General features: G+C 41.0%; 1 protein-coding gene across 1 annotated transcript; it reads right to left on the bottom strand.

The window, feature by feature from the left end:
* On the bottom strand, positions 1-27,731 carry EXOG (exo/endonuclease G). The gene is made up of 6 exons (XM_036267418.1): positions 27,565-27,731; positions 25,881-26,030; positions 22,008-22,147; positions 20,251-20,327; positions 17,102-17,216; positions 1-883 (listed from the first exon to the last, which is right to left on the bottom strand). Exons 1-6 carry the CDS (start codon positions 27,725-27,727, stop codon positions 419-421), a joined length of 1,110 nt encoding a protein of 369 aa, XP_036123311.1. The 5' UTR covers positions 27,728-27,731; the 3' UTR covers positions 1-418.
* Between the last annotated feature and the right edge of the window lie 151 nt (positions 27,732-27,882).

The raw sequence follows: 27,882 nt of genomic DNA, 5'->3' as shown, positions 1-27,882 counted from the left end.
ACGTTGACAGGATAACACAGAGGACATCTAAGAGCTATGTCCGAGACCAACTCAGGCCCCAGGGAAAGACGCACAGTATCAGGCTCTAAGGATACCGAGGGACACGTCCAACACTGCACGACCTGGAGAAGAGAATACGATGCCTCACACACGACGCACTCCGAGGGACCCACAGCGTCATCTCATGCACACAGTCCTCCTGCCAACCTGCACAGGTGTTACAGTTTCCTGAACAGTTAGTTCCCACGTCAAATAAAATACCAACCGAAAAATTTTAGATCTTTCATCTTTTAGGGAGAAGTTTGGTCTTAAATTTAGGATTCCATGATTGTTTTAACAAGCAAAGCTACTACAATGCATGTGCCTGAAGAGGGCACGTCTGCCGCGTCACAGGTGACAGCACACTTCTGGATAAAAGCTAGGATGGCTTTCGCTCCAGGAGTCCTGCTTGCTCCTTCGCTGTGAGTTCTTCTAGCTTCTTCTCATAGCGACTCAGGAAATACTCATCGGGTTCAATCCCTGCGTTCTTCAAGTTCTCCATGACCTTCTGCAGTCTGGGGACCGATCGAGCTCCCTCAATCTTTCTTGTGCTCAGGTACAGAGTGAACTCCCTGAAATCCAGGAGCTTACAGGTGTCCACAGAACAGATATTCCTGATGTCATTATTAGTTCTATCCAAATGAGGAAAAAACACCAGTCCTGACAACTTCTCCAGGTCCTGAAGGCTCACTTGGAATTCACTTAATTGGGGTTGGAAGCCAATAGCTTCATTGGGCACCACGAAGGCCCCTAGTGCCAGCGGTTCAGTAGACACTGGACTTCTGCGAGCCAGGATCACCTTATAAAGGTGCGAGGGGACCGCCACATTGTCCTCACCAATCACCTAAAAACAAAGCACATGTTAGTGATGCTAATCTATGCTAACAGTTCCCTAAGTTTTCCTGTGAAGACTTTAGATACATTTCTAAAACTGCACTTATAAAATGCCCACCCAATGAATTTAAATTCAACTGCCAAAGGTAATAATAAACCAAAATACAGATTCACAAAGAAGATGAGCATTTAACAGGTAGGTTCTGATCATGTCCTTTAAAATAATGCCACCCCCAAGAGCAGGGGTCAATGTCAGCTCTGTCTGCAGGACAAAGGAATGCCGTGAGAGAGTCCTGAATTTTTCATGGACAAGAAAAGCTGTCAATTTTGCTTTGTCTCATAATCGTACCAGGGTACAATTCCTGGTACGTAAACATTTAAAGGTCAAAACTGCCAGCTTGGGAACTCCCAGCTCTAGAAATAAAAATATGGCCTTAGTTTATCAAATTCACTAGGGAGCTAAACAAACAGCCTTTAGAGAAGCAGCCAGGCACACCAAGTGATGTTCCTATCCTGTCTTGCCCAGACTGGGGTTCGCTTTTTAAATTAAGAAAACGTAAATGCTGCGTGCTCAGAGGACTGCTTGCTCTTGGGCCTGCTACCAGACACGGACTCCTGCGTGGGCCATCAAACCAAACCCTTTGCAAAGGTGTCCACACAACAAAGCAGCCAGAGCCAGGGTCAGGCCTGGAAACAACTTGGCTGCCTGTGTACGTAGGCTGTAATAACAAAATAACATCGTTACGAAACCTTTTCAAATTTCCTTCCAGTTGGCTTAAAAGCCTTATCTGTTTTCTGAAAGAAAAAAAAGAAACGGAACCACCATTTCCTTAATGGTCCTCTGTGAAGCGACGCAGTCCAGCAGCACTGTGCCGTGCGCTGCTTCCCCCAGCCCTTCCTCGGTGCGGCGCTCCTGCGCAACCCGCTGCCCGGGAGGCCCCCGAGCCAGACACGGCAGAGGGATGAGAGCACAGGGCTCTGCCCTGCTTCTCCCAAGCTTCTACCTGCATGGCATACAGCCTAAGAACTCCGTGGCCATCTGCTGTCTGGCCCGCGTGGAGGTCCCACTGCCGAGACCAACTGCAGAGCGGCAGGGAAGACCCATCTCAGGAAAGATTTCTATAACTAACTGTCTCTGAAGTTAGTGAAAATGGCTAGCCAGGGAACAATTTAAAGGTTGTGAAATTATACAATCTACAGACACAAAGTCCCCACCCCCTCCAACAAGTCATTTATGCAGCTGGGAGAAAAACATATTCTTCAAGGCAAAAATACACTGAAGGGGAACTCTATGGAGGTCTACGATTAGCCCAGGTCACCGACAGATGTTAATTCAACAGAGCAATTCAGAGGTCCTGTGCCTGGCACTGCTGGAAACATGGAAAGGAATAAGCTTTAAACGAAATACCTGCTCTCAAGGAACTTCCCATCTAGAGGAGTCAACACCCACAGCTTTCACTGCAGGTAGGATGTGGTGAGATGCCTCTCCAGAGCTCAAGCAACAGCACTAAGAGGTTGGGTTCAGAGGAAGTCAAAGGACCAGAACCGAGGGCACAGCTGCAGCTGAACCATAATTCACAGGGGGCAGTTCAAACGGGCTTCAAGTGTTCCAGGTGCTAGCTGGGGAGCCTACAGTTAAGCAAATCCTTGGCGCCACCTGGTGGACATCCTCCATCACTACAGCACAGTTCTCAGACTCCAACTGTAAGGAGCCTTGGAGACCATTTATTTGATTATTTTCTCTCCTTATGGGCTCTTTGTCTACAAACAAATGGCAATTTTCAAAGACAAGTAATTGGTCATGTCCATTCACTGTTCACTGCCAAACAGGGCTTCTAATCCAGTTCATTAAATTCCAGCCAAAAGTAAGTTTGACATTTTAAGATTCACTGTTTTGCGTCAAGGAAATGTACCATTTCTATTAGATTTTCAAAAACTCTCACAATAGCTAGAGTATCTCTATTACTACTTTTGAGAAGCCTCAGAGACCAAGAAATTCCTACTAATCACAAGGTGTGATTCTTCCACACATGACATTCTAACAATATTTCAACAAAGAGGGATAAAATACTATCCCTAGAAACAGAGGAAAATGAACACTTAGCCATTCACTATCCTTTTTGATTCCGTCTGCTTTGTTCTCAGGAAGTAAACATCTTTAAACTGTCTAATATAGGAACCAGTCTTATTTGAAAATTGGGAAAGCCCACTGTTTCTTCCTTGAATTTAAGACCTTAAAAAAAATCCTAAAGTATTTTAGAGCGATCATCTTCTTCCTTTCTTAAAAAAATAAGTTTTTTTATTGATTTTTTAGAGACAGCAGAAGGGAGAGATAGAAAATCAATGTGAGAAATAAACATTGATCGCTGCCTCCTGCACGCCCCCTACTGGGGATCAAGGCCACAACCAGGCATGTGCCCTGACCTAGAATCAGGACCTCTCAGTCCATGGGATGACGCTCAATCCACAAAGCCACACCAGCCAGGCATATCATCGTCTTTGTTGACAACTCAACCTACATAATAAATTTTTTCCACTTTTGGGAAAACTGGAAGATTTCAGAAAATGTTTCTAGAAAATTCTGGGGTACTGAAGCAGAATGGGTTCAGTGGACTCAAATCCCAAAGACCTGGTCAAGTCCTGGCTTTGCCACTAAGCTGTAAGACACATCCACCATTATCTTCTTTATTGACCCATAAAATAGGTAATAACAATCCCAATGCTGCCTATTTCATAGAATAGTTATGAAGATACGAAGATATGTTCATTAAAAAGAAGATTTTAAAATCTGCAAGATTTTCATATAAAAATCTATTATTGTAGTGGATGTCATTCAAAAGGCAGGAATGCAATTGCATTAGGTACAAAAGGTGGTTCTGCCAAGGGCTCGAGGGAAAACATGGGGTCAAGCAGGATTAGACCAGATAAGGGGAGATACTAAGGTTTCAGGAGAAAACAGATTGGATGCAAATGGTACCCTAAACAGAGGACTCGAAGATTTAACATGAACAAGTCTTTAGTACCAGCAAGTCAGCAAAACCCTTTCCATAGAAGATTTAGGTATAAAATACAAAAGAAACTCTTGCGGCTGTTCAAATACCAAAAAGCACTGAACTCTGGTGAAGATGGTAACAAAAACTGGAAATCAACTGGGAGTGACGAGAAAATACAACATAGATAAAGTCATCAGGTTGGCACTCATTCGTGACTTGAAGTTAGTTTCGTACATGCTGGCCTGAGCATGTTTCTTTCCATGCAAGAGACAGAAATGACAATTTGCTGTCCCCAACCCCACACACAAGATCTGGGCCTTCATGCTGACTCAGTGACAAAAGACACTGGCAGCAAACAATCCCCAGTCTAAGCCTGCCGTTCTTCATGTCAACTATGCCTCAAGTGAAATTCTAAGCGGCATCATGAGAAAAGTATATGTACCTGCTAGAACCAGACAGTTATAAGATACTTGGTTTCATTCCCCTGGTAAGACAAAAGAAGAAATTCCAAAAATAAAACTGTTGGACACATCAAGAGACCAAGCTCTTAAAAAGTCATGCCAATCAAGGGACAGAAAGAAACCATGACAGTGTGATAGATCGGGAATCCATACTGAGGACAGAGGAACAAGAAAAGTGGGGGAGTCACAAGGTGTGGGAAGTCACCAGGAAAGTGGGCAGCCCCGGTGCCATCGGCAAAGCCTTAGCAGGTGCCTATGCAGCCGCACAAACCCCAGGAACCGGCTCGGGCAAGGAGCGGGACCTACCGAATCACAGTAAAACAAGCCCATCTTCCCAGATGTCAATTCTACTTAGAAATTTAGGATGGGGGTAAGGAGATACTTACCCAGTAAAATAATTTATTTTTCAATTAAAACAAACAGTTACAGAAATGAAAAGATCTGTCTAAAGATAAAAAAAAAAAGGAAATTTCAAAGAAAATTACTTCCTGATCCCTCCAAGTGATGCCTCAAGATCCCTGGAGGCGTTTTCAATTTCCTCCCCCTCTAGGAGCTGGTGACAGTTCGGTAAGTGATGCTGTGGGAGGAAAACAGACTGCTGAGCACTTCTAATGTTACCACCACCACCGAGATGTACTCTGAGGCTTACTTTCTTGTCAGGTCAATTACAATGTTCAGGCCAGAATCTTCAGGTATGTTTCACTGGTCTGGAATCAATCTCTTCTGGAAACACGCACATCAGAGAAAGCACATGGATGACCTCAGCTATAATAAAGGGGGTGATTCTGATTAGAGCTGTCAGATGACTCACTTCTGATAAAATCACTGCTACTAATATTCCCTTAGGCTCACATTCACTCAAGTCCTATGACGCTGTGATCCTTTCCTACATATTCTAACAGACATTTCTGCCTGGCTATAAGGAATCCTCCTCTTGGCCCATTTTCTGTTCTTATTTTTGCACGCCAGCAAATATCACTCATAACTACTCTCCATCCACACTACCTTCTACCTCCTGGCCTTCAGCTTCCACATATGAAGAGCATAGCAATCCCTTTGTAGACTTTTGAGAGCTTCTAAGAACAACGAATAACTGGCAATTCTCCCACAAGTAGACGGACCCATGCTTGCATCTCCCTTTGACAATTATTAGCTATGTGACTTGGACTTGACCCCTCAAAACCTCAAGTTCCTTGCCTAAAAAAGAAGATAACTACTACGTGTGTGTAAGGGCTGTTTGTGAGGAATGAATGAGATAGCATGTATGAAGCTACTTACACACTGTGTATATATGACCCTCAGTAAATATCAGTTCATTTGCTTCATTTCCTCCAAAGCATACACATGTAAGCTTCATGGCCTACATAGAACCTTAAATAAATACCCTTACTTTTGTTAGCTACATTCTCCTAACATAAGGTTCAGAGTATATTTGTAAATAAGCAGTAAATATTAAACAGCTGGACCTGAGAAAACAAAATGCTTCCCAGGCATTCAGAATTGCCATATATAATTGCAAGACATTTCCTTGGAATTAGGAATTCACAATTCAAATAATTATTCCTTGAGAGGAACAGACCAATGTCTAGGGCTGGGCAATGCTGTGTCCCCTTTATCAGCATCACTAAAAGATATGGTTTTGTCCACAACTGTTTCAGTATGAATTACTAGAAAACAGCTGAACTTTTTATCTGGACATCCAAGGTTTTTACCACCTGGCCCAACCACCTTTCCTTCTATTTTTGTCTCCTTCCTTATACAAACGTTCCAAACCAAATGTCAGAAGCTTACTATGTCTTAGCACAAATCCTATTTTTTCTTCATTCTCCTGTTTTCTTCCCATGTATGTTTCCTTTAACCAAATTCTCCCAAGTTTATATGTGCATGTATGTATCTGCAAACAATCAAAATTTGGGGCCCAACTAAATTCTTAAAATGGCAAGCTCTGAGACAATGAGACAATTTTTCCTATTTCATTTACTTAGTGGTCATATTTTGCTTTATACACATAGATATATTCTAATAGATATGCTAAAGATTCTAAGTTTAAAATTTCACCTGAAATCAAGTTCAATCTGAAAAATAATGCCAAATCTAACAAAAGCTATATTACAGAGAATTGTTAGTGAAAAATAAAATATACAAAAGTAGATTTCACTTTGATATGATTCTAAGAATGAATGAAAAACTATATGCCTCTCCAGAAATATAGATTCCTATTAATATTCAACTTTATATACACATACGTAATACACTCACACGCAGTAATTTGCTTTCTTTATGACCAGGGTCTATAAATCTCATTCTCAAAAATCACAGAAACATTGAAAATGGAGAAACAAGGCTCTCCCAACAGCAAGCCACTAAAGGCAATAGAATTCACATACTTTTTTCTTAGGGCTCTCTCCACCCATTATAAAAGGCTAAAAATAAACGTGGTGAACACACATGACAAGCCAAACAGCAGACCGAGCACTCAAGAATCAACTTGTCATCCAGATCTTGGTTTCCAAATACCAATCTCCATTAAAAGGAATGACGGCCCCTTGGAGAAACGGATAATCCCAGAGTTTGGCCAAAATGAGCCTGGAAAAACGACGTTACGCCAGAAAGTAGGAAGTACTAAAACAATGACGAAGATATGTCAAAAGGACACTGGAGACAGCCTGAAGGGGCTCCCACTGGCTGAATATGGGAACATGTGAGCATCAAAGCGAATACATAGTAAACTGATTAAAACTCAATGAATAAAATAACAATCCATGAGTTCACACTGGTAATAAACATGAAGGAAAAGCTCTTGCTCAGTAGAATGTCAACTAACAAATGGAGAAGGGCCTAGCTGGGTGGCTCAGTTGGTTGGAGCATCATCCTGTGCACCAAACAGGTTGTGGGTTCAATCCCCAGTTAGGGTGCATATGGGAGGCAACCAATCAATGTTTGTCTCACATCAATGTTTCTCTCTCCCTTCCGTCTCTCTAAAATCAATTAAACATATCCTTGGCCCTGGCTGGCTTGGTTCAGTGGTTACAGTGCCAGCCCTCAGACCAAATGGTCATGGGTTTGATTCCCAGTCAAGGGTACGTACCTGGGTTACAGGTTCAATCCTGGGCCCTGATTGGGGTCGTGTGGGAGGTAGCCAATCAATGTGTCTCTCACACAGATGTTTCTATTTCTTTCTTTCTTTCTCTCTCTCTCTCTCCCCCTCCTCCCTCCCTCCATCTAAAAATCAATGGAAAAATATCCTCAGGTGAGGATTAACAACAAAACAACGACGACATATCCTTGGGTGAGGATAAAAAAAATGTAGAAGAAATAAGAATTAGAAAATTGTCATTTGGCAACAGGTGCAGCAGGTAAAGAGAAGAATATTTACATGGTCTCAAAGTATTTCTAGAGATTACTAATTCATTTCAAAGGGGTAAATGGTAACCTAGCAGTGAGTGAATCTGGAGGAGACCACCTGAACCACATGACCAAGCTAACACCATCAGTGGAAGGACAGACTACATCATGTGTGTCCAGACCCGCGCACTGGGGCACACACTCGAGCACCGCTGTGGTGTTCCGCCAGAGACATGACTGAACCTAATCATAAGGCAGCAAGAGACAGACCCAATTTGAGAACATACTACAAAACCGGCCTGCATTCTTCAAAAATGTCAATGTCACTAAAAACAAAAAGGCTGCAGAACTGTTTCAGATTAAAGGAAACTAAAGAGTCATGACAACGAAATGCAAAGTATGATCCTGGACTGCATCCTGAATCAGCTCTCAGCTGTTTTTCTTCACTTCCTTCTGGGATGCCACTCTGCTGATTTTTCTCCTCCCTCAAAGGGTGCTCCTTCTGTCTCCTTTGCTGGATGATCCTCCACCTCTTGACCTCTAAATGTCTGAGTTCTCCATGGTTCTCTCCTATCTATACTCTTTTACACAATCTCATCAGAGCTTTAAATACCATCTGCGTGCTGACCACTCCCAACAGCCTCTCCTCTGAAACCCAAACACATAGCCTGACTACTCAACATCTGCATTTGCACATCAACAATCTCACATTTACACAGCCAACACACAATCCTTGACTTCTTGCCTCTAAATCTACTCCTCTCTGGTCTTCATAATCTCAGACCGAAAACCTAGGTGTTATCCTTGACTCTCCCTCTTATTCTACTACTAATCCATTAGGAAGTCCCATCAGTTCTACCTGCAAGGAACATCAGACATCAGACCATTTCTCACCATTTCTCCCCACCACCCTATTTAAGTCATTCTTATTTCTCATTTAGAATACTCCATTAGCCTCCTAACTGGTCCCCTATTTCCACCTAGTCTTCTGTTCTTCACATAGAGCAGCCAGATTGGGCTTAAACAACCTAAGCGAAATTATGCCACTCTCCAGACCAAAACTTACGAGTGTCCCATTTTATTTAATACAATCCAGACTTCTTCCCATTGCCTCCCTCTGTGATGTGCCCCCTTCTCGGTACACTCTCTGCTCTAGTCACACTGCATTCTTGCAGTTCCTAAACACACTAAATCTCACCTGTCTTTGCACTTGCTTGAAAACTCTTCATATGGACTGCTCCGTCATTTCCCTTAGGTTTCTACTCAGTCTCACTTCCCCTGAGTGGTCTAGCCTTTCTTTCTTTCCCACCCCCACTATAACTCTTTACTATGTCTTATCTTGCTATGTGGCATTTGGTTGACTGTGTATCTTCTCCACTATAATGTAACCTCTATGTAACATACAGCCTTGTTTATTGCTGTACAAGAAGCACACAGAACAGCAGCAGGTATGTCTTGGAAGCTTAATAAATATTTGTTGAATAAAAGAAGGAAGAGAGAGAGGGAGGGAGCCAACAAGTAGTCCAAATTAGAAGTCAGAGGGTTCCAAGAATAATGTCTCAGGAAACCGATTTGCCTTTTTAAAAAACAGTGATAAATTTAATGCTCTGAGTTAAAAAAATAAAAGCATATTATCACATTTTTAAAAACAGTAATTATAATACACTACCACCTTTACTTTCCACTTCTCAGTTTTTTGTTTGTGGCAATACTTATCTCAAGTGGCACAGCCTTAATGATATAGGATTATATCTACTTCTTGACAAGTCCAAACATACTACTTATACATTCATAATACTATAAAGGCTGGTTTTATATTTTCAATAGACCCAGGACAATAGACACAATAACCAGCAAGGGCTAAATGGGAAATGTAAATGGGCGAAATGGGCCGGGAGGACCATAGTGAAGTGAAGAACATGGGCTCAGCCTATGGAGAAGGCTGCTCTCATCTAGTGATGGTGCCTATGGGAATCTATGCCAAGTGTGAGTGAGTCAGCTGATGTGTTTAAGAGAATCTAAAATCTGGATTTATGTGACATCTCCCAATTATTAAACATTACCAACTAGTTCAAAAACAATATACTGTGTGAACCAAATAAAGCCTCAGTTTACAGCCTCTGAAACAGGCAAAGCTTAGACTAAACTATAGCTAGCACCCTTAAATGTAAATGCTACAAGTGATAGATCAATAAGTAATGTGTATTACGTAAAGAAATGGTGTAAAGTTTACTAATAGAATAACTAAAACTAACATGACTGGCAGAGACTGAAGAACTGTGTGAAGTAAAATAAACAAATTTCATATATTTCATAGGAAAAGCATCAACAGAGACTTAAAAACTGATAAATCAAAACTGAGAAAAACAGCTTAGCTCCCATTAGTCTGAGATATAGAAATAACCACTAAAAGAACTAGAAAACTGGACAGTGGGCTTAGGACCAGAAGCAAGAGACTAACTTTTCATCTTATATTCTCTGGTACCATTTGAATTTGATTATGCCATGAACACCTGTTCTAAGGTTTAACATTTTCATTATTATGCACATATAGTTCCATAACAATAAATCTGTAAAGTTTAAATTCAAGGCTCATTAAAACATTGTTTAGCAATTATACCTTTAATGCCATGAGGGAAAAAATGGCATTAAACTTATGTTTAATATAAGTATCTAATTTCACAACTTCTTGCATATTTTTCATGAAAAATACATTCAAAAGTTTTAAAATTAATAGAAAGGCACTTGATCCCTGAGGTTCTATGGATGAGAAAGGAGAAAAAAAAGAGCCTTAGAAATCACAGGTTTGTGGGTACATGTACCAAAAAGCATACAAACCCTGATCTGTATTTCTCACAATCCACATTAGCAAGTCCACGATCAACGCCATGGGCTCAGAACAGAGATAGAAAGATTGGTGTTTGGGCCAACATCTAGTAACACCCAGAAGTTATGAATCAAAGAATGGCTCTGGTTTTTGCAAAACCTGCTGAGTCAGTAGCCAGGTCTGTGACAAGTCTGTCACTATAAATATTCATTCAATAAATGCCTTTTCATGATAATAACAGCAGCTCCAGAAACATGTGGACTTCTTTAGCAAAGAGTTCAATCAGAAGAATTTCCTAACTAGTAGGATTATGATTAGGAAGTCTTTACTTCTCTCAAGATTTTAAAGAAACTGTTGATGAAAAAATAAATATTTTTTTTAAAATAAGATTTTAAAGACACACAGTAAGTGCTTGGGGAGTGAGAAATGAAGTGGTAAATGCATATGAGAGGTATAAAAATACCAAAACCTAACAGAAATCAATGATAATAATGTACCATAAACTGAGTGTGATAGCAACCCTTTGCACCTGAGGTCCATGAAAAAAAATTCCCAAGTTGTCTCATCATCCATGGAATGGTGACAGGTAATGTAACAGGCTGGACCACAGTCCACAGAGCATAAGCGGCATGTTACACTAATATACAGCGAAACTCAGACACAGGTATTACTGTGTACTTAGCACCAGGCTACCTAAGTAGGATCCAAATTCACTAAGTTAATTCAAAGATAGGCTTCTTGCCTATCCTTTTCACCTTATATTCTATGTTAAAGCCTTAGCTCTGGCTACAAACGTCTGTTCTCCAGCCAGGACTATACATTATATGCCAACCTCTCGGTGAATGGGGCCACCAAGAACAGTGTAACTTGGAGGCCCTGGCTCTAGCCACAGACAGCAATACAACAGTATTTCATAAACTATCAGCAAAAGAGCCAAAACCAAGTGGAATATTTTAAACCTGCAAGGGTGCCCTGGCCGGTTTGGCTCAGCGGTTAGAGCCGTCGGCCTGCGGTCCAGAGACACTCAGGTTCGGTTCCCGCTAAGGGCACGTACCTCGGTTGCAGTTTGTCCCCGGCCCTGGTTGAGTTGTGCGGGTGGCAGCCACTCGATGTGTACCTTTCACATCTATGTTTCTCGCTCTCTCTCCCCCCCCCCCACCTCCCTCCCGCTCTATCTGAGCAAAAAGTGAAAAAATGTACTTGGGTGAGGATAAAAAAAAATAAAAAATAAACCTGCAAGGGTAACTTGACATTAAGACTCAATTTGGTGGTTGTGGGAATGTTAAATGGTGCAGCCTCGATGGAAAACAGTATGTCAGTTCCTCAAAGAATTAAAACACAGAACTACCATATGACCCAGGATGTGAAAAAAGGGAGAAAAGTATTCAAGAATGTAGTCTGAGGCATGTCATTTCCATTTCCATAGGCATTTCTCCCACATGAGAGAATAGCCAAATTAGCCCTGGCTGGTTTGGCTCAGCGGTTAGAGCGTCGGCCTGTGGTCCGGAGAGACCCAGGTTCGGTTCCCGCTAAGGGCACGTACTTCGGTTGCAGTTTGTCCCCGGCCCTGGTTGGTCGTGCGGGTGGCAGCCACTTGATGTGTCCCTTCACGTCGATGTTTCTCTCTCTCTCCCTTCCTCTCTCTCCCTCCCACTCTATCTGTACAAAAAATGGAAAAATATCCTCGGGTGAGGATAAAAAAAAAGAATAGCCAAATTAAAGATGTATAAAATTTGGACATAGAAAACTAATAAGGTCAGAGGTCTAGAATCTGGAAGAAAAGATCTAAAACCAATTAGACTTAAAAAAATAAATAAATAAAAACAAGCCTGCTACTCAAAGTATACTCTCCAGGAAGTTAATTCTGACTACTGCCCTGCATGTTTCATCACTACTTAGGGCGAGGAGAGCCAACAGGTCTCTTTTGAAACACTCTTCAAGGCTACTTGAACATGCTTGTCTATTACTCACTGAAACTATTTAGGAGAAGCTAGTTAAGACTTTTTAGTGGTTAGTTTGATATATTCCAGTATAATAAAAATTCTGGTATAGAAAAGATATATTAAAATATATATGGTATACTATGTTTCATTCTGAATTGCAAATTTAGAATTTGTAAGAATAGCACAAAGCTGATTCACCAACTGTTAACAGTTTGCCCAATTTGCTTTATCACTTTCTCTCTCTCGCTCTCTTTTCCCTAAAACTTTTGAAAATAAGTCATAGACACATCCTTCAGGATATATTTCCTAAGAGCAAAGACACTCACATAATTACAGTATAATTATCAAAATCAGGAAATTTAACACTGATAAAATACAATTTTCCAACCTACATATCTCAAATGTTACCAACTGTCCCAATAAAATGTTTTCTAGCAACTTTGTTTTTCTGGTCTAGGAGCTCATCTAAGATCACACAATGGATTTAGTTTCCAAGACTTTTTTAGTCTCCATCAACCCAGAACAATTAGTTTCTCAGCTTTTGTCTTTTATGACACCAAAATTTTTGAAGAGTACAAGTCAGCTGTTGCACAGAACATCCCTCAATTGGGGTTTGACTGAAAGTTCTGCATGATGAGATTCAATGCTATGCTTTTGTTGGCAGAAGTGATACTGTATCCTTCTTAGTGCATCACACCAGGAAATACAATTTTATCAGTATGTCTCATTATGGCGATATTAACCTTGTCACTTGGTCAAGGTTTTCTACTGTAAAGGTATAATTTCTTGCTTTGTTATTATTAATTTGTGGGGAGACAGTTTTAGATATATATCATAGTCATTATATTTATATATAATAGACATATAAATATATAGATATAGATATATATCTCCTATTTACATTGTCCTATTCCTCATAAAATTTTCACTTATTAGGTTTAGCATCCATGATGATTCTTACATGAAACACATTACTATAATGGTTGCAAATGATTTTTCTAACTCTTTCATTCTTACAATTTTTTTTTTTATCATCCTCACCCGAGGACATTTTTCCATTTTTTGTTCAGGTAGAGTGGGAGGGAGAGAGAGGAACAGAGAGAGAGAAACATCGACGTGAAAGGGACACATCGAGTGGTCGCCACCCGCACAACCAACCAGGGCTGGGGACGAGGTACATGCCCTTAGCGGGAACTGAACCCGGGTCTCTCCGGACCGCAGGCCGATGCTCTGACCGCTAAGCCAAACCGGCCAGGGCCATTCTTACAAATTTATTAGTTAACATTCTATGGTAAGCTTTTCCTGATACCCGTGTATTTACTTATTTATTAAAAGTATGGATTTTTATTTAATTCAATAGAATTATAATCCACTTTAATTTTCTATTATATAGTTCCAGACACAGTAAGTTGGAACTCCTTCAAGCTGATTTCTATGTCCTTTCTGACATGTTCTCACCAGTTGTTTGCGTACTTCCTTGATTTCTGGCGGATGTTCCACTTTGTACTTTCCTTGTGCCAGCCCTAGAATCAGCCACTTTTCCAAGTGCTAGGTTCTTTCAGCAGATTTTTTTTTTTCAAACCATGATCTGATCTCAAGGTACATTCATTACTAATAATGTACCACCTGTTTCTAGGCCCTTTTGGCAGATACATAATATGTAATATGTTTTATGTTATTCTTAAAGTTATAGAAAACAATTATTTTCCACTGCAGCATTTGGCCAACACATATTTAGAAACATACACACAGTTTAGTGAAATGTTCTTAAATACTGGTTAGTTTTTCCTTTTAAACTTTGTATAAAATTTTCTTCTACTACACAGTAAATTAGTCATATAAATCTTTTAATTTTATGAAAACAAAGCATATAATATATAAAACTGTGACTTGAACACTTAAGGTTTAGAAGTCAAAAAGGTAAGAGAACCTATTTTCTAATGGTAAGAGTAAAGAAGATTTAGCAAAGAATTGTTAATAATTGAAAAATAGGAGAATACAGGGAACTTTAAGACATTTTTTTCTTCTATTATTACCAAAAATACTAAAATTAAATTAATAAGTTAATCAGGGAGAGAGATTAATCTGTTTAAAATACTAATCCCTTGCCCTGGCCAGTTTGGCTCAGCGGTTAGAGCATCATCCTGCGGACCAGAGTGTTCCAGGTTCAGTTCCCCCAAGGGGCATGTGGCCTGGTTGCAGTTTGTCCCTGGCCCTGGTTGGGGTCCTGTGAGTGGCAGCCACTTGATGAATCTCTCTCACATAGATGTTTCTCTCTCTCCCTCCCACTCTATCTGAAGATAAATGCAAAACAAATAAAATACTAACCCCTTTACCACTCCTTCACTCCCATAAGAACTACTGGAATCTGCCCCGCCAGTGTGGCTCAGTGGACTGCATCATCCCATAGACTGAGAGGTCCTGGTTCAATTCCCAGTCAGGGTATATCCCCAGGTTGTGGGCTCAATCCCCAGTAGGGAGCACACAGGAAGCAGCTGATTGATGTTTTTATCTTACATCAATGTTTTCTATCTCTCACTCTAAAAAATCAATAGAAACATATTTAAAAAAAAAAAAAGAACTACTGGAATCCTCTGAGGGTATGAGCACCTATGTGAACACCCTAGATAATTTCACATCACTGCACACCTGATCCAGACGAATAATAAGCAACTCAATGGGACAGAATATACCCTAAAATTGGTTTTGTTTTCCTAAATCTGTTTCTCAGGTCATTCAATTTTATTACAGACTTCCTAAAGTAATCATTTAACCTAACAGCATTTATTAAATATCTACCTTATTCCCTTTGGACTTTACCCTCCTCCTCAGTCCACCTGGTTCCCTACCTGTGTAGACCTCAGTGTATCAATTCAGCCACCCTCTTGGCAGAACCCTCAATCTTGGACATCAACATTAGATGTCTAAACTCACACACTAATTATACTCTTCTATATCTTTAATCTCTCTTTCCTTCAGTCTGTCAAGTTCTCAAATAGCTTGCATGTAAAAAAGAAACACTTCATCTTTAAAAAAAACTCCAATTGTCTAAAAGAAAAGCTTTTCCTCCCATTTACTGGTCTCACTTCACTCACTGCAATCTGGATGTCATCTGACCTTTTCCTTCTTCCTCAACCCAAAAGTTAATTCATGGGTACCCTATCCCATATTCCCTATTCATCCTCACTCCCAACTGCTTGGGTTCAGTCCGCATCTGTTCTCAAACAGACGACTGCAGTAATGTCCATTTCACCTCCTTGCCTCTATAACCTCTCCTTCAAACACCCCCTTCCTCACCTACTTCTCTACAATGGCGCTAGAATTCTCCTCATAAAACCCAAAAACAGGTCTGGCCAGTGTGGCTCAGTTGGTTGAGTGTTGTCCTATGCACCAAAAGGTCACCAGTTCAATACCCAGGTTGTGGGTCTGATCCCCAGTCAGGGTGCATGTAAGTAAGAGGCAACTGATAGATATTTCTCTCCCTCTCTCCCTCTCCCTTCCTCTCTCTCTAAAAAATCAATTAAAAATATTTTTAAAAAACCCAAAAACACAACTAAAAAAAAAAATAGTATCTCTCATGTTTAAAATAAACATATGACTTCTCAGTGTCTAAAAATTAGAAACTGCCCAGCCAGTGTGAATCAGGGGTTGGGCATCGATCTATGCACCAGGAGGTACCCAGATAGATTCCCAGTCAAGGCACATGCCCAGGTTGCAGGCTCCATCCCCAGTAGGGGACATGTAGGAGGCAGCCAATTGATGTTTCCCTCATTATCGATGTTTCTCTCTCTCTGAAATCAATTTAAAAAATTTCTTTAATTAAAATTCACGTCTTCATGGAATACAAAGCACTCTATACAAAGCCCCTGTTCTACCTATTGTTGCAGAAATCCTCACCCTCCTTGAGCCACCCACACATTTTTGTTCCATAAGCTCCAGTCTTTCCTTCTCAATGATACCTAAACCCCAGAACCATGCTGCTGACCACAAATGCCCTGTGCTCATACTGCTCCATCTTCTGGCATTCCCATGTTCCCCTGACTCAGTTTACACTTACTCATCTGTCTAGATCAAGTTCAAAAATATCTTCCTCTGTTAAGTCTACCTGACCCACAGAAATAGGGTCAGTCAGTCCATTATGACACTATTTCATCTGTGTATTTATCTCTATTACAGCATATGACATTTTAACATAATTGATAACATGTCTGTCTCCCCTTCTAATCTGTGAGCTCCTTGAAGTCAATGGTTGCTTTTAATCCATCATTAAATCCTCTATGCCTATCATTCTAACAGGTTTTCCAATAAATACTGTTGAATAAATGAAATAAGAAACAGAAGACAGGAGATCACCCTGGCTGGTTTGGCTCACCAGTTAGAGCGTTAAACCACGGACCAAAGAGATGCGGGTACGATTTCCAGTCAAGGGCACAAACCTTGGTTGCAGGTTTGATCTATGTGGGAGGCAACCAATCGATGTGCCTCTGTCACATCAATGTCTGTCTGTCTGTCTCTCTCTCTCCCTCCCCCCCTCCCACTCACTCTATCTAAATTTTCGATGAAAAAATATCCTTGGGAGAGGATTTAAAAAACCCAGAAGACAGGAGATTATAATCTCTAACAAATAACCTAAGCCTGAATGTTAAAACATGTCCCTACCTGGTAACTAACTATTTTCTTTCCATCACTTCCAGTCTGAGGTAAGGTCAACGGTCCAGACACGATCCAAACATCTTCAAATCTCTCTGTCAGTTCTCGACAGTACATTTCTATTCTAAAAAACAAAGCAAAAAAAATGTATGATATTCTCACAGGCTTAAATGTAGAAAAGAAGCAAACCATATCAATTCCCTAGGAAAGATGCCAAGGATACTTAACTAGATACATTAATATAAACAAGAGAATATGGCACAAAACATCATAAGGATATAAGCAATGCATTTTCCAGTTTGTTTACTGCACACAAAAAACTTAAAAAGCACACACATTAATACAACTATCTACATTTTACTGTGTGTACATTCCACGCACATTTTAGAACTGAAATTCTGTGTTGTTTCCTCCCTTCTTTTTCTATGCTATAATTTTCAAATTTTTTACAAGAATTAAATATCATTCCAACACAATGGTACCTTTTTATTTAACCACTCCTATTATGGGACAACTGGGTTTATCCTAACATTTCTTATATAATGCAACTTTGTATTAATTTCTTAGGATAAATTTCAAGAGCCATATTAACTTTACTGAATATTTTAATGACACTTGATTATATGTAACACTAGTATTTTTAATGGGATTGTCCAAATTTACTCTATAAATTGCAAAATGACAAGTTTCACAACAATTTTTACCACACTGGGATCTGTCATTTAAAAACTGATTTTTGCCCTGGCCAGTTTGGCTCAGCGGTTAGAGCGTCGGCCTGCGGTCCGGAGAGACCCGGGTTCGGTTCCCGCTAAGGGCACGTGCCTCGGTTGCAGTTTGTCCCCGGCCCTGGTTGGGTTGTGCGGGTGGCAGCCACTCGATGTGTTCCTTTCACGTCGATGTTTCTCTCTCTCTTTCTCTCTCTCTCCCTCCCTCCCTCCCACTCTATCTGAACAAAATATGGAAAAATGTCCTCCGGTGAGGATAAAAAAAATAAAATAAAAACTGATTTTGCGCCCTGGTCGGTTTGGCTCAGCGGTTAGAGTGTCGGCCCGCGGACCGGAGAGCCCCGGGTTCGGTTCCCACTAAGGGCACGTACCTCAGTTACAGTTTGTCCCCAGCCCTGGTTGGAGTTGTGTAGGTGGCAACTAGTTGATGTGTCTCTCTCACATCGATGTTTCTCTCTCTCTTTTCCTCCCTCTCTCCCTCCTCCTTTATCTGAAGATAAATGCAAAAATGTCCTCAGGTGAGAATAAAAAATAAAATTAAAAAAAACTGATTTTGCTCATTTACTGGATAAAACGTTTTAATATACACTTTCTTCTACTGCATTTGAGATTTATGAGAAAAGAATGCATGTCACAATTCCTGTTTCCTTATCTAAAAAGTAAAGTCAGTATCATATCTTATACCACATATGCCCAATAACAAAGCAGAGCTTTCTTCCCCAAAATATACCCCTTAGGAAAGAAAAATGACAGGTATACAGTCAGACAGAATATGAAAAGGAAACTATAAGACAAATATCCTAGATTATTAACAAATAATTTTCAAGGGAAACCTACAGATTAAAAGGGACTCAAGAGCCCGGCCAATGTGGCTCAGTGGATTGAGAATCATCCCATGGACTGAGAGGTCCTGGTTTGATTCCCAGTCAGGGCACATGCCCGGGTTGTGGGTTTGAGCCCCAGTGAGAAGGGTGCAGGAGGCAGTCGATCAATGTTTCTCTCTCACATTGATGTTTCTATCTCTCTCTCCCTTCCTCTCTAAAAAAAAAAAAATCAATAAAAACATATTTAAAAAAATAAAAGGGCTCAGCCAGTGTGGCTCAGTGGTTTAGCAGCAACCCATGCATAAGAGGTCACTGGTTCAGCTCTGGCCAGTTTGGCTCAGCGGTTAGAGCGTTGGCCTGCGGTCGAGAGAGACCCAGGTTCAGTTCCCGCTAATGGCGCGTACCTTGGTTGTGGTTTGTCCCTGGCCCTGGTTGGTCATGCGGGTGACAGCCACTCGATGTGTCTCTTTCACATTGATGTTTCTCTCTCTCTCTCTCTTACTCTCTCTCCCTCCCACTCTATCTGAACAAAAAATGGAAAAATGTCCTTGGGTGAGGATAAAAAAAAAAAAAAGGTCACCAGTTCGATTCCCGGTCAGGGCACATGCTCAGGTAGTGGGCCAAATCCCCAGTGGGGGGCATGCAGGAGGTGGCCAATCGATGTTCTCTCTCATCGATGTTTCTATCTCCCTCTCCCTTCTTCTCTCTCTCAAATCAATAAAGGAAAAATAAAATAAAAGGGACTGAGGAGAAATATCGCCATTATCACCCATATCTACATGTAGACCTTGTTTAAATCCTGATTCAAACCAATCAACAACAACAAAAAATTAAAGACAATCAGGAAAATTTGAACACTGATTGTAAAACTGGTAATAAGGAATTACTATTAAATTTATGAGGGACAATAGTAGTACCATAGTTTTATTTAAAAAGAATCCTTATCTTCTAAAAATACATACTTAAGTAGTATAAGCACATCTGTGACCTGCTCACAACCATCCGAGTTGGGTAGGGAGGGTGTGTAGATGAAATGATGTGGGCCGTGCCTGATAACTGATCGTTACGAAGTCTTTTTTAGTGTCAGGTACTCTCTTCATTCCCGTTTTAAGCCACAAAAGTATGCTTTGGGGAAAACCCAACAGCTTGAAACAACCTTAATCAACAACAGCTTAAACAACCTTAATGCTTGTTTTAAACGCTTAAAGAGATACACTGACCAAACTGATTGAAAAACTGGTGAATGGTTATATTTAATTGTACCAAAAACTTTTTAAGGCTAGCAACTCTTGAAATACAAGTAGTGGAAAATATGGTGTTCTCTGGACATATTCAAAACTATTTTATGCCTCAGTAATAATATTTTTAGTAGTTTCTTCCAGAATTTGACTTCTGACCAGTGGCAAGCATGATCATGTTTTGAAGTCTCGACTCCCAAAGAAAACTGTACTCCTAAAATACAGCAAAGAAAACTAGTCCAAAGTACTTCAGAAAGTACTACCAGTAGTAGTAGCTTCTGAAAACAAAGACAGTTGATAAGCAACTAGTAAATTCTCCTCACATCATTCATCTCTCACAGAATCACATTTTTAAAACTCTCACCCCTCACCTGTTCCAATATCCAGCATTATTATCAAAGTTCTGAGGCACAATATTAGAAAGGTAAAAGGTTTCAGCCATAGCTTTCTGTGAAAAGAAATAACAACAGTAACTTGTACTGAAATGCCTTCCCCTTAAAATATTTTACAAAGCAGACTGAGAAAACCAGTTTCATATTCATGTGTTAGCTCTAGGCAATTACATGACTCCTTGTTTAGATAAATGAAAGCCATATCTATTTCGGGACAAAAAGTTCAATGAGGATTATTCAAAATAAGGACTATAACAAAATAAGTAGATTGGTGTACTAGTTTTTTTTCATAATTTTTAAAATTCAAACCTACAATGTAGACTCTAAGAACTAAAAGTTTCCAATATGAAGCTAAAGGGTTTTGAGCTAAATTCTAATTTTAAGCCTCTGGCAAAGAGTTCTTCAAAGGTCCATTTTCAGGACTTTTACTTAAGTATTACCGTATAAACACAGTTCAAAAGTGGCAGAGAAACATTCTTGTTCTGGCCACTACGTGTTCATTCATTTCACACTTCTACCCATAAACACAAAGCTCTGTGAGTATATTTCCTTTCACTGAGCTACCAAAGCCACCAATTACCTTCTTTTCAAGCAGTGGCTCTCACCCTGGGCTATACACTGGAATAACCTAGGGAGCTTTAAAAATATTGAGGTCTGGCCTGGCCAGAGTGGCTCAGTTAGTTGAGCGTCCATCCTGTACACCAAAAGGTTGGCAATTTGATTCCTGGTAAGAAAACATATCTGGGTTATGGGTTCAATCCCTGGTCAGGGCATGTACCGAGGACAACCAATTGAGGTTTCTCTTTCCCATCGATGTCTGTCTGTCTCTCTCTCCCCCTTCCTCTCTCTAAGCACATGTTTAAGTGAGGATTAAAAATATATATCTATATATCTATATAAATCTATCTATGGCTGGGTTCTACCCTCTAGTTTCGGATTTAACTGCTCTGGGTTACAGGTCTGGGCATCAGGAATTTTTAAAACTTTCCCAGGTGACTATAATGAGTATCCAAAGTTGAGAACCACTATCTTAATTAATGATAATCACCAACAATTCATGCAGTAAATGTCAATGTCATAAAAGACATTTCTCTTCTTTTATGGCAGAGAAATTATCCTAAATTAAAGGAGACTGGAGACATATGTCAACTAAATGTATTATGTGATTCATAATTGGATACTGGATCAAAAAAAAGCTGTAAAAAACAAAATTGGAACAATTTGGCAAATCTGAAATGCGAACTATACATTAGATATTATTGCACAAATAACTAAAACACATTTGCACACATTTTCTGGTATAATGATACTCCTGTCATACCTACATATCCTCATTCTTAAATGGTACAATCTCCTCAGCAATGTGTTTTGGAATGAAGTGTTACGATGTCTGCGATGGTTAAAATTTTATACACACACATGTAAAGTAAATGTATCAAAATGTGTTTGCTGCTCTCTTTTCAACTCTTCTACAGGTCTGAGATTTTTCAAAATAAAAATGGGTAGCTTTAGCTCCTAGTGGCTTTCCAGTTCCCTTTTACATAACATTAGTGTTCCTCATTCAACCTGTTTAAACGTCTCAGCATCTGAGCAAAAAAAATAAAGTCAGAAAAAAAATACAAAAATAGAGTATAGAAATTCTCAAGTTTTAAGGTTTGGCTCCTAGGTTGTTAATCTCCAAGTCCCACAGTACAATACAGCCCCGTATTCCCATTTCTCCCCGAAAATATGCCTACAGATGAAAATTTGTTATTTCCCGCTGGAGCCATGTGTCCTCGTGACCACCCACTTCCAATATAGTCCTTGTTGAAGGCACTGAAGGTTGGAGGGATGTTGGGATCAGGTTTGAATTTACAATCTTTTCTGTCTGCTTCACCTAAAGAAAAACACACAAAATGGGTAAGTTGTCAGTGGACAAATATCTCTCACGATTCTCTATGCAAGGCAAGCTGGTTGCTCTGGCCAGTATCTGTCTGAGCAGCTAGTAGTTAGTGACTGCATGCATGTCCCAAGTTCCTGGGATAGTTCAGATACTTCATCTGAATTTAGCAAGGACTAGTCTAGGAAAGAATGCTTTTCATACAGTGTAGCTATCTCATATACTTTTGTTTCTGGCCTTTCAAGTCAAAGGAGAAAAAAAATCCCCTGGATAGCATGTATTTACATAAAAACAATGGCCAATTAAATAGCTGAGCTGTTTAAATAAAAAGCTTAGCTACCAAATAAATTCTTGCTTTTAAAAAAGACCCCCATATATCGTATTTTGTACAACTGTATTTGACAAGTTTACATGTACTGAAATAATGGATATATATAGACACAAAACAATTTGTTCTGGGCAGGCACAGCCTAGCGGAGGGGGAGAGTGTCTCCGATATCTTACTTACTGCCTCTCAAGCCATGACAAAACAAACATTTAAGTTATGAGCTTAATCCAGAAAATTCCTGAAATAAAATATCTGAGTACCACATGGGAGAGAATAAATCTCAATTTTACTTATATTCTGATACACCTCCAGAATAGTTTGCCACAGTGGACATCAGCAAATCCTAGTACTACATTTTCCACTGTCTTTAAGACAGATCTTATTAAATTACAAAAAATTATGTAGACAAATGGAATATACTCAGGCTGCTACTGAAAAAGAAAGTGTAAAATGGAGATCAGTAAAATTGCTGATTGTGGTGTCTTTCATTCATCCAAGAATAATTTTTAAATTATTAGATTCCCAAGGTTCAGAGTAAATTGCCAAATATCTAGCTTTTTAGAATCTTCATAAAGAAAAAGTAACTGGTAATACAGAAGAATTATTAGTAAATTTCTCCAAGTGTCATTACCATTGAAATCACTTCCTTGTATTCCTGGTTATGTCTGCCTGGTGTTCACTGCCCGTGAAAAATCACTTGTGAGAATTTCTAAAGGCCTAGGATGAAGATGCCTTCCTGGAGAAAAGACATATATTTACTTCTATCAGGTGTCTGGAGTTACCAGCAGTAGAGGACCACATTAAACCAAGCTCAGACTTACACTTCCTTGACCTATTCACACTACATGGCTTCAGGCTACAAGTCTGCACCATCATAATAGCCAGTTTGTGGTCTCAACTTCCCCAGAACTTCTCATTTTTGACAGTTCTCTGCTCAGGGCAAGACAACCTTCCACGTTGTCTCCTATGCTGGGCAGGCAAGTTAGTTCTGATTCACCCTTCCCCAAGGGTGCAGCTCTCTGGGGTTCCAGGTTAATGTTGGGAGGGTCTCCTAGAAGAGAATCTACCTTGGGTGAAACCTAGGTCTTGCATTCAGTCCACCTCATCCTATAAGGTTGCAGAACCAAAGGCAACAAGGCTTTGGTTGGCCAGGACTGACCTTACCTCTCTGGATTCTGGCTTTCCCCCCGAATATTAGTTGAGAACCACTATCTTAATAATGATAATCACCAACAATTCATGCCATAAATGTCAATGTCATAAAAGACATTTCTCTTCTTTTTTGGCAGAGAAATTGTCTTAAATTAAAGGAGACTGTAGACATATGACAATTAAATGTATTATGTGATTCATAATTGGATACTGGATTTTTTAAAAAGCTGTAAAGAACATAACTGGAACAATTTGGCAAATCTGAAATGCAAACTGTATATTAGATATATAGCCCGGCAATTCTCAAACATATTAACTCTTCATTTTCGTTTATGATTTTTTTTTAAATATACTTTTTACATACCGCTAATAACATTCTTGATGTTAGCAGGAGAGTTAGTCAGATTAACTAAAAACAAAATGCTTTACGCTAAAATCAAGTAAATCACAGGTATATTCTTTTCTGTTTTCAAGTATAATTAATTGGCTCTATTTTACCTCCTTAAAACCTTACACAGCTTACAGGGTTTATTGTCTGAAACTCAATGCTTTTCTTATATGCCTCTGAAAGAAATAACTGGATAACAGGATAAAATTAATTCCTTATATCTGGAGAAAATTTTTGCATTTAAAGGAAACTCATTAGGCTTGAGACTAAATCAAATTTAGTCTTGATGCAAATTTACAATCAAGTCTCAACTGCTATGATGAAGCTGACACCTACATCATTTCCCTCTAGCTGCAAGCATATTCCAAGCCTCCTGCTGTTCTGCTGGTTGGTGTATACTCTGTAACAGCATGCATTCATTTTAATATCAGCATTTTCATATGCATAACACTGGCATGCACTGTAAAGCAAAGGAGATATAATCTGTGGGCCATATAGCAAATTAAAAGGCAAATAACAAAGTGAGAATAAAACAAAAGGAAATATCTGTACTATATAACAGAATTACTATAAATCAATTTTTTTTTTAATTTTATTTTTTATCCTCACCTGAGGACATTTTTCCATTTTTTGTACAGATAGAGTGGGAGGGAGAGAGAGGAAGAGAGAGAGAGAGAAACATCGACGTGAAAGGGACACATCGAGTGGCTGCCACCCGCACAACCAACCAGGGCTGGGGACAAACTGCAACCGAAGTACGTGCCCTTAGCGGGAACCGAACCCGGGTCTCTCTGTACCGCAGGCCGACGCTCTAACCGCTGAGCCAAACTGGCCAGGGCCTATAAATCAATTTTAAAAAGAATATTCCAACTGAAAATAGTAAAGGATAATTCACAAAGAATAATTCACAAAATATTAACCCTCACTGGCAACCAATAAATGCAAGTAAAATTAGCTATTAAACTGATAAAGCCTAATAATGCCCATTATGGGTGAGGGTTGGGAGAGATAGGACAAATAGTGACGGCAGAAGTATAAATTGAAATAATCTACCCAAAAATCAATTTGACATTAAATGCCAAGATCTGGTCATCTTAATTACAGGAACCTACCAGGACATAAGGACACATGAACAGACCTGACAAACCTACCTACCTGTCCAGTCTCATTTCTCTGGCCTCCTTTCAGTCCCCCAAAGGAACAATACTCTTCACACTGGGGCCGTGAAAGATGCAGCCGTGCTTTTCTTTCTGCCTGGAATGCTCTCCTCCACATCGAATGGCCCACCAACTCCCCTGCCTAGGTGACTGCCATCCACCCTCAGGTCGCTTTGTCAGAGAAGCCTCGCTAACCAAAATCAGGTTCTCGTTATAATCTCTCATACTCTTTACCAACTCCTGACCTACACAAACCCAACTTGCAATCACGTTTCCTTCAGAAGAGTTATCACCAACTATAATTATATATTCATGATTATTTGTTAGATAGGTCAACCCATACCCATTCCAACTCAAAGTGCCAGGGAGGTAGAGACCATCTGCTCTGGTCACCAAGGTTTAGCAGTGTCAGACACATAGCAGGCACTTAAAAAATATTTGTGGAGAGAACGAATGAATGGGGCTTATTACAGCAATATTTATGACATATTTATGTGTCAGGATACAGATCCTCTCAGCCACTGAGGCAGTTGGGAAGAGTCTGGGGCTCCCTGGCTACCAGGCAGGGTCCATTTACCTACTGAGCCACACAAACATCATTTTCTAAATGTGCTGTAATATGAAAAAGGTTGAGATGATCAATAATGGCTCTTGTTCTAAATTTGGAAACATCTTTCATCAATAACTTCACTTCTAACCACCTACCCATTATCTTGCTTTTGGATATATGTTCAAGAACCCATCTAGGCACCCGCTTTGACTGGTCGTAAGACAAGGCATGATTAGTGTAACACCTAGTCTCTGTTCCAGTTAAAGGAAATCCAAATTGTTCCAAGAGAGCCTTTTCCGCAGAACCTAAAAATGAAAAAAAAAAGAAAAATAACAGTGACTCTTATTAGGAACAAAAATTGTAAGTAAAGGAAGAGAGGTAAGACTTACCAGGGACTGGCTCAAAGTCTAATCAACCAAGAGATCTCATTTTTGCAATGACTTATTAACACAAAGAAAAGAGACAGCAGATAAAATATAGGTTTTGCCTATAATCAGTCATATAGTTATAGCAAGATAAACTGTAGCCTGGCCCGTGTGGCTCACTGATTGAGCACTGACCCATGCACCAAGAGGTCACCAGCTCAATTTTGGGTCAGGGCACATGCCCAGGATGTGGGCCCAATCCCCAGTGGGGGGCATGCAGGAGAAGGTCAATCGACGTTCTCTCTCATTGATGTTTCTATCTCCCTCTCCCTCTCCCTTCCTCTCTCTCTAAAATCGATAAAGAAAAAATAAATAAATAAAAAAGATAAATAATAACTATCTCATTCACTTTTAAATAAGGATCTGATCTGAACTGGTCTTTCACATCAAAATTTCAGATCTCTGCCCACAAAGCACTGTGTACAAAAGCAGCAAAGGAAAAACTCTTGTCATCACTAGTCACTGCTGGACTGAATGGGAAGGGCTGCCCTGCTCAGTGTGTTTTAGGAGTTAGTGCGGGGACTGAAGTAGGCCCTTTTGCCCCGCTGGTGCGGCTCCGTGGTGGAGCGTCCGCCCAGGCACCAAGAGGTCGCTGGTGATTCCCGGTCGGGCCGTGCCCAGGTTGTGGGCCCGATCCCCAGTGGGGGCAGGAGGGGGCGGCCAGTGATGTTCCCTCTCATCCATGTTTCTCTCTCTCCCTCCCTCCCTCTCCCTTTAAAATCAATAAAGAAAAAAAATTTTTTTAATAAATTAATTTTTAAAAAGTTTTTAAGTACGGCCCTTTCCGTTTTGTTTACAAGACGGTCACCGCTGACCTGGGCGGATGCTGCAGCACGTGGCGGGGAAGCCAGGCGCGCACCCAACGCGGTCGGTTCCAAAGACGCCTCTCTGGCCTTTCAACCCCCGGCGCCCCGTTCTCTGCCGGCCGCCAAGCACCAGAGGCGCACGGCAAACGGCGTGCCGGGGCCGTGTGAAAAGGAGCACGAGCCCCCGGACACTTGGGGTGCACGCACTCCGAAGCAGGGCTAGCAGGCATTCTCCGGTCGGCGACGACGAGACCAGTAAGGAACGTGCGGTCACTCAGGCGCCCTGCCCGCTGCACGCCGACCGCGCCCCGGCCGCGACTCCGCGGACACGGACTCGGCCCGGGCGGCCACGGGGCTGACGACCCGGGCGGGCAGCTCCCCGGGGCGGGAGACGAAGATCCCCGGGGGAAGGAAGCCGCTGAAAGAGGCGGGCTAGACCGGACGTGGGCAGAGGAGGCCGAACACGGAGACTAGAAAGGCCCAGAAGCACGGGCGGGGAGAAGGCAGGCAGCCCCGCGCGGAGGAGGAACACGACCCACTGACGCCCGAGGTAGGATTCCGGGCTCGACACCTGGGTCGGGGAAGGGAGAGCAGGCCCACCGACTTACCTTCCGGCTCCCTCGCCGCCGACGCAGCCTCAGCGCCCTTGCTCCGGAGGAACTGCAAGGCCGTGAGCCCCGCTCCCGCGGCGCCCACCACAGCTCCGGCCACGAAGCCACGGAGAAAGCGCCGGGAGCCTCTGAGGCGGGATGCAAAACTTTTGGCAGCCATCTTGCCCGAGGTACCTGCCTTTTGCTACAGCGCGTGCGCACGCTGGCTCTGCCGCCTGCCAGCCAATCACAGCAGCGGGACCGAGACACGCATGCGCAACCTGAGGCTCTCAGGAGAACTCGGGAGGCCGGGACTGCGAACGCACGCCCCCTCCG

This window comes from Molossus molossus, unplaced genomic scaffold, assembly GCF_014108415.1.
Source record: "Molossus molossus isolate mMolMol1 unplaced genomic scaffold, mMolMol1.p scaffold_m16_p_18, whole genome shotgun sequence".
Taxonomy (NCBI): domain Eukaryota; kingdom Metazoa; phylum Chordata; class Mammalia; order Chiroptera; family Molossidae; genus Molossus; species Molossus molossus.
The sequence above is the reverse complement of the archived record's forward strand: the minus strand, read 5'-3'. Positions and strand labels throughout refer to the sequence as shown.

What these genes read in the sequence shown, in the direction of transcription:
- EXOG (XM_036267418.1), bottom strand. Translation starts at nt 27,727, where the DNA reads ATGGCTGCCAAAAGTTTTGCATCCCGCCTCAGAGGCTCCCGGCGCTTT. An exon ending in ATCCAAAAGCAAGATAATGG is followed by an intron (nt 22,148 to 25,880) that starts GTAGGTGGTTAG and finishes GTTTTTCTTTAG; the next exon opens with GTGAAGCAGACAGAAAAGAT. An exon ending in GAAATAACAAATTTTCATCT is followed by an intron (nt 20,328 to 22,007) that starts GTAGGCATATTT and finishes TTCTTTTCACAG; the next exon opens with AAAGCTATGGCTGAAACCTT.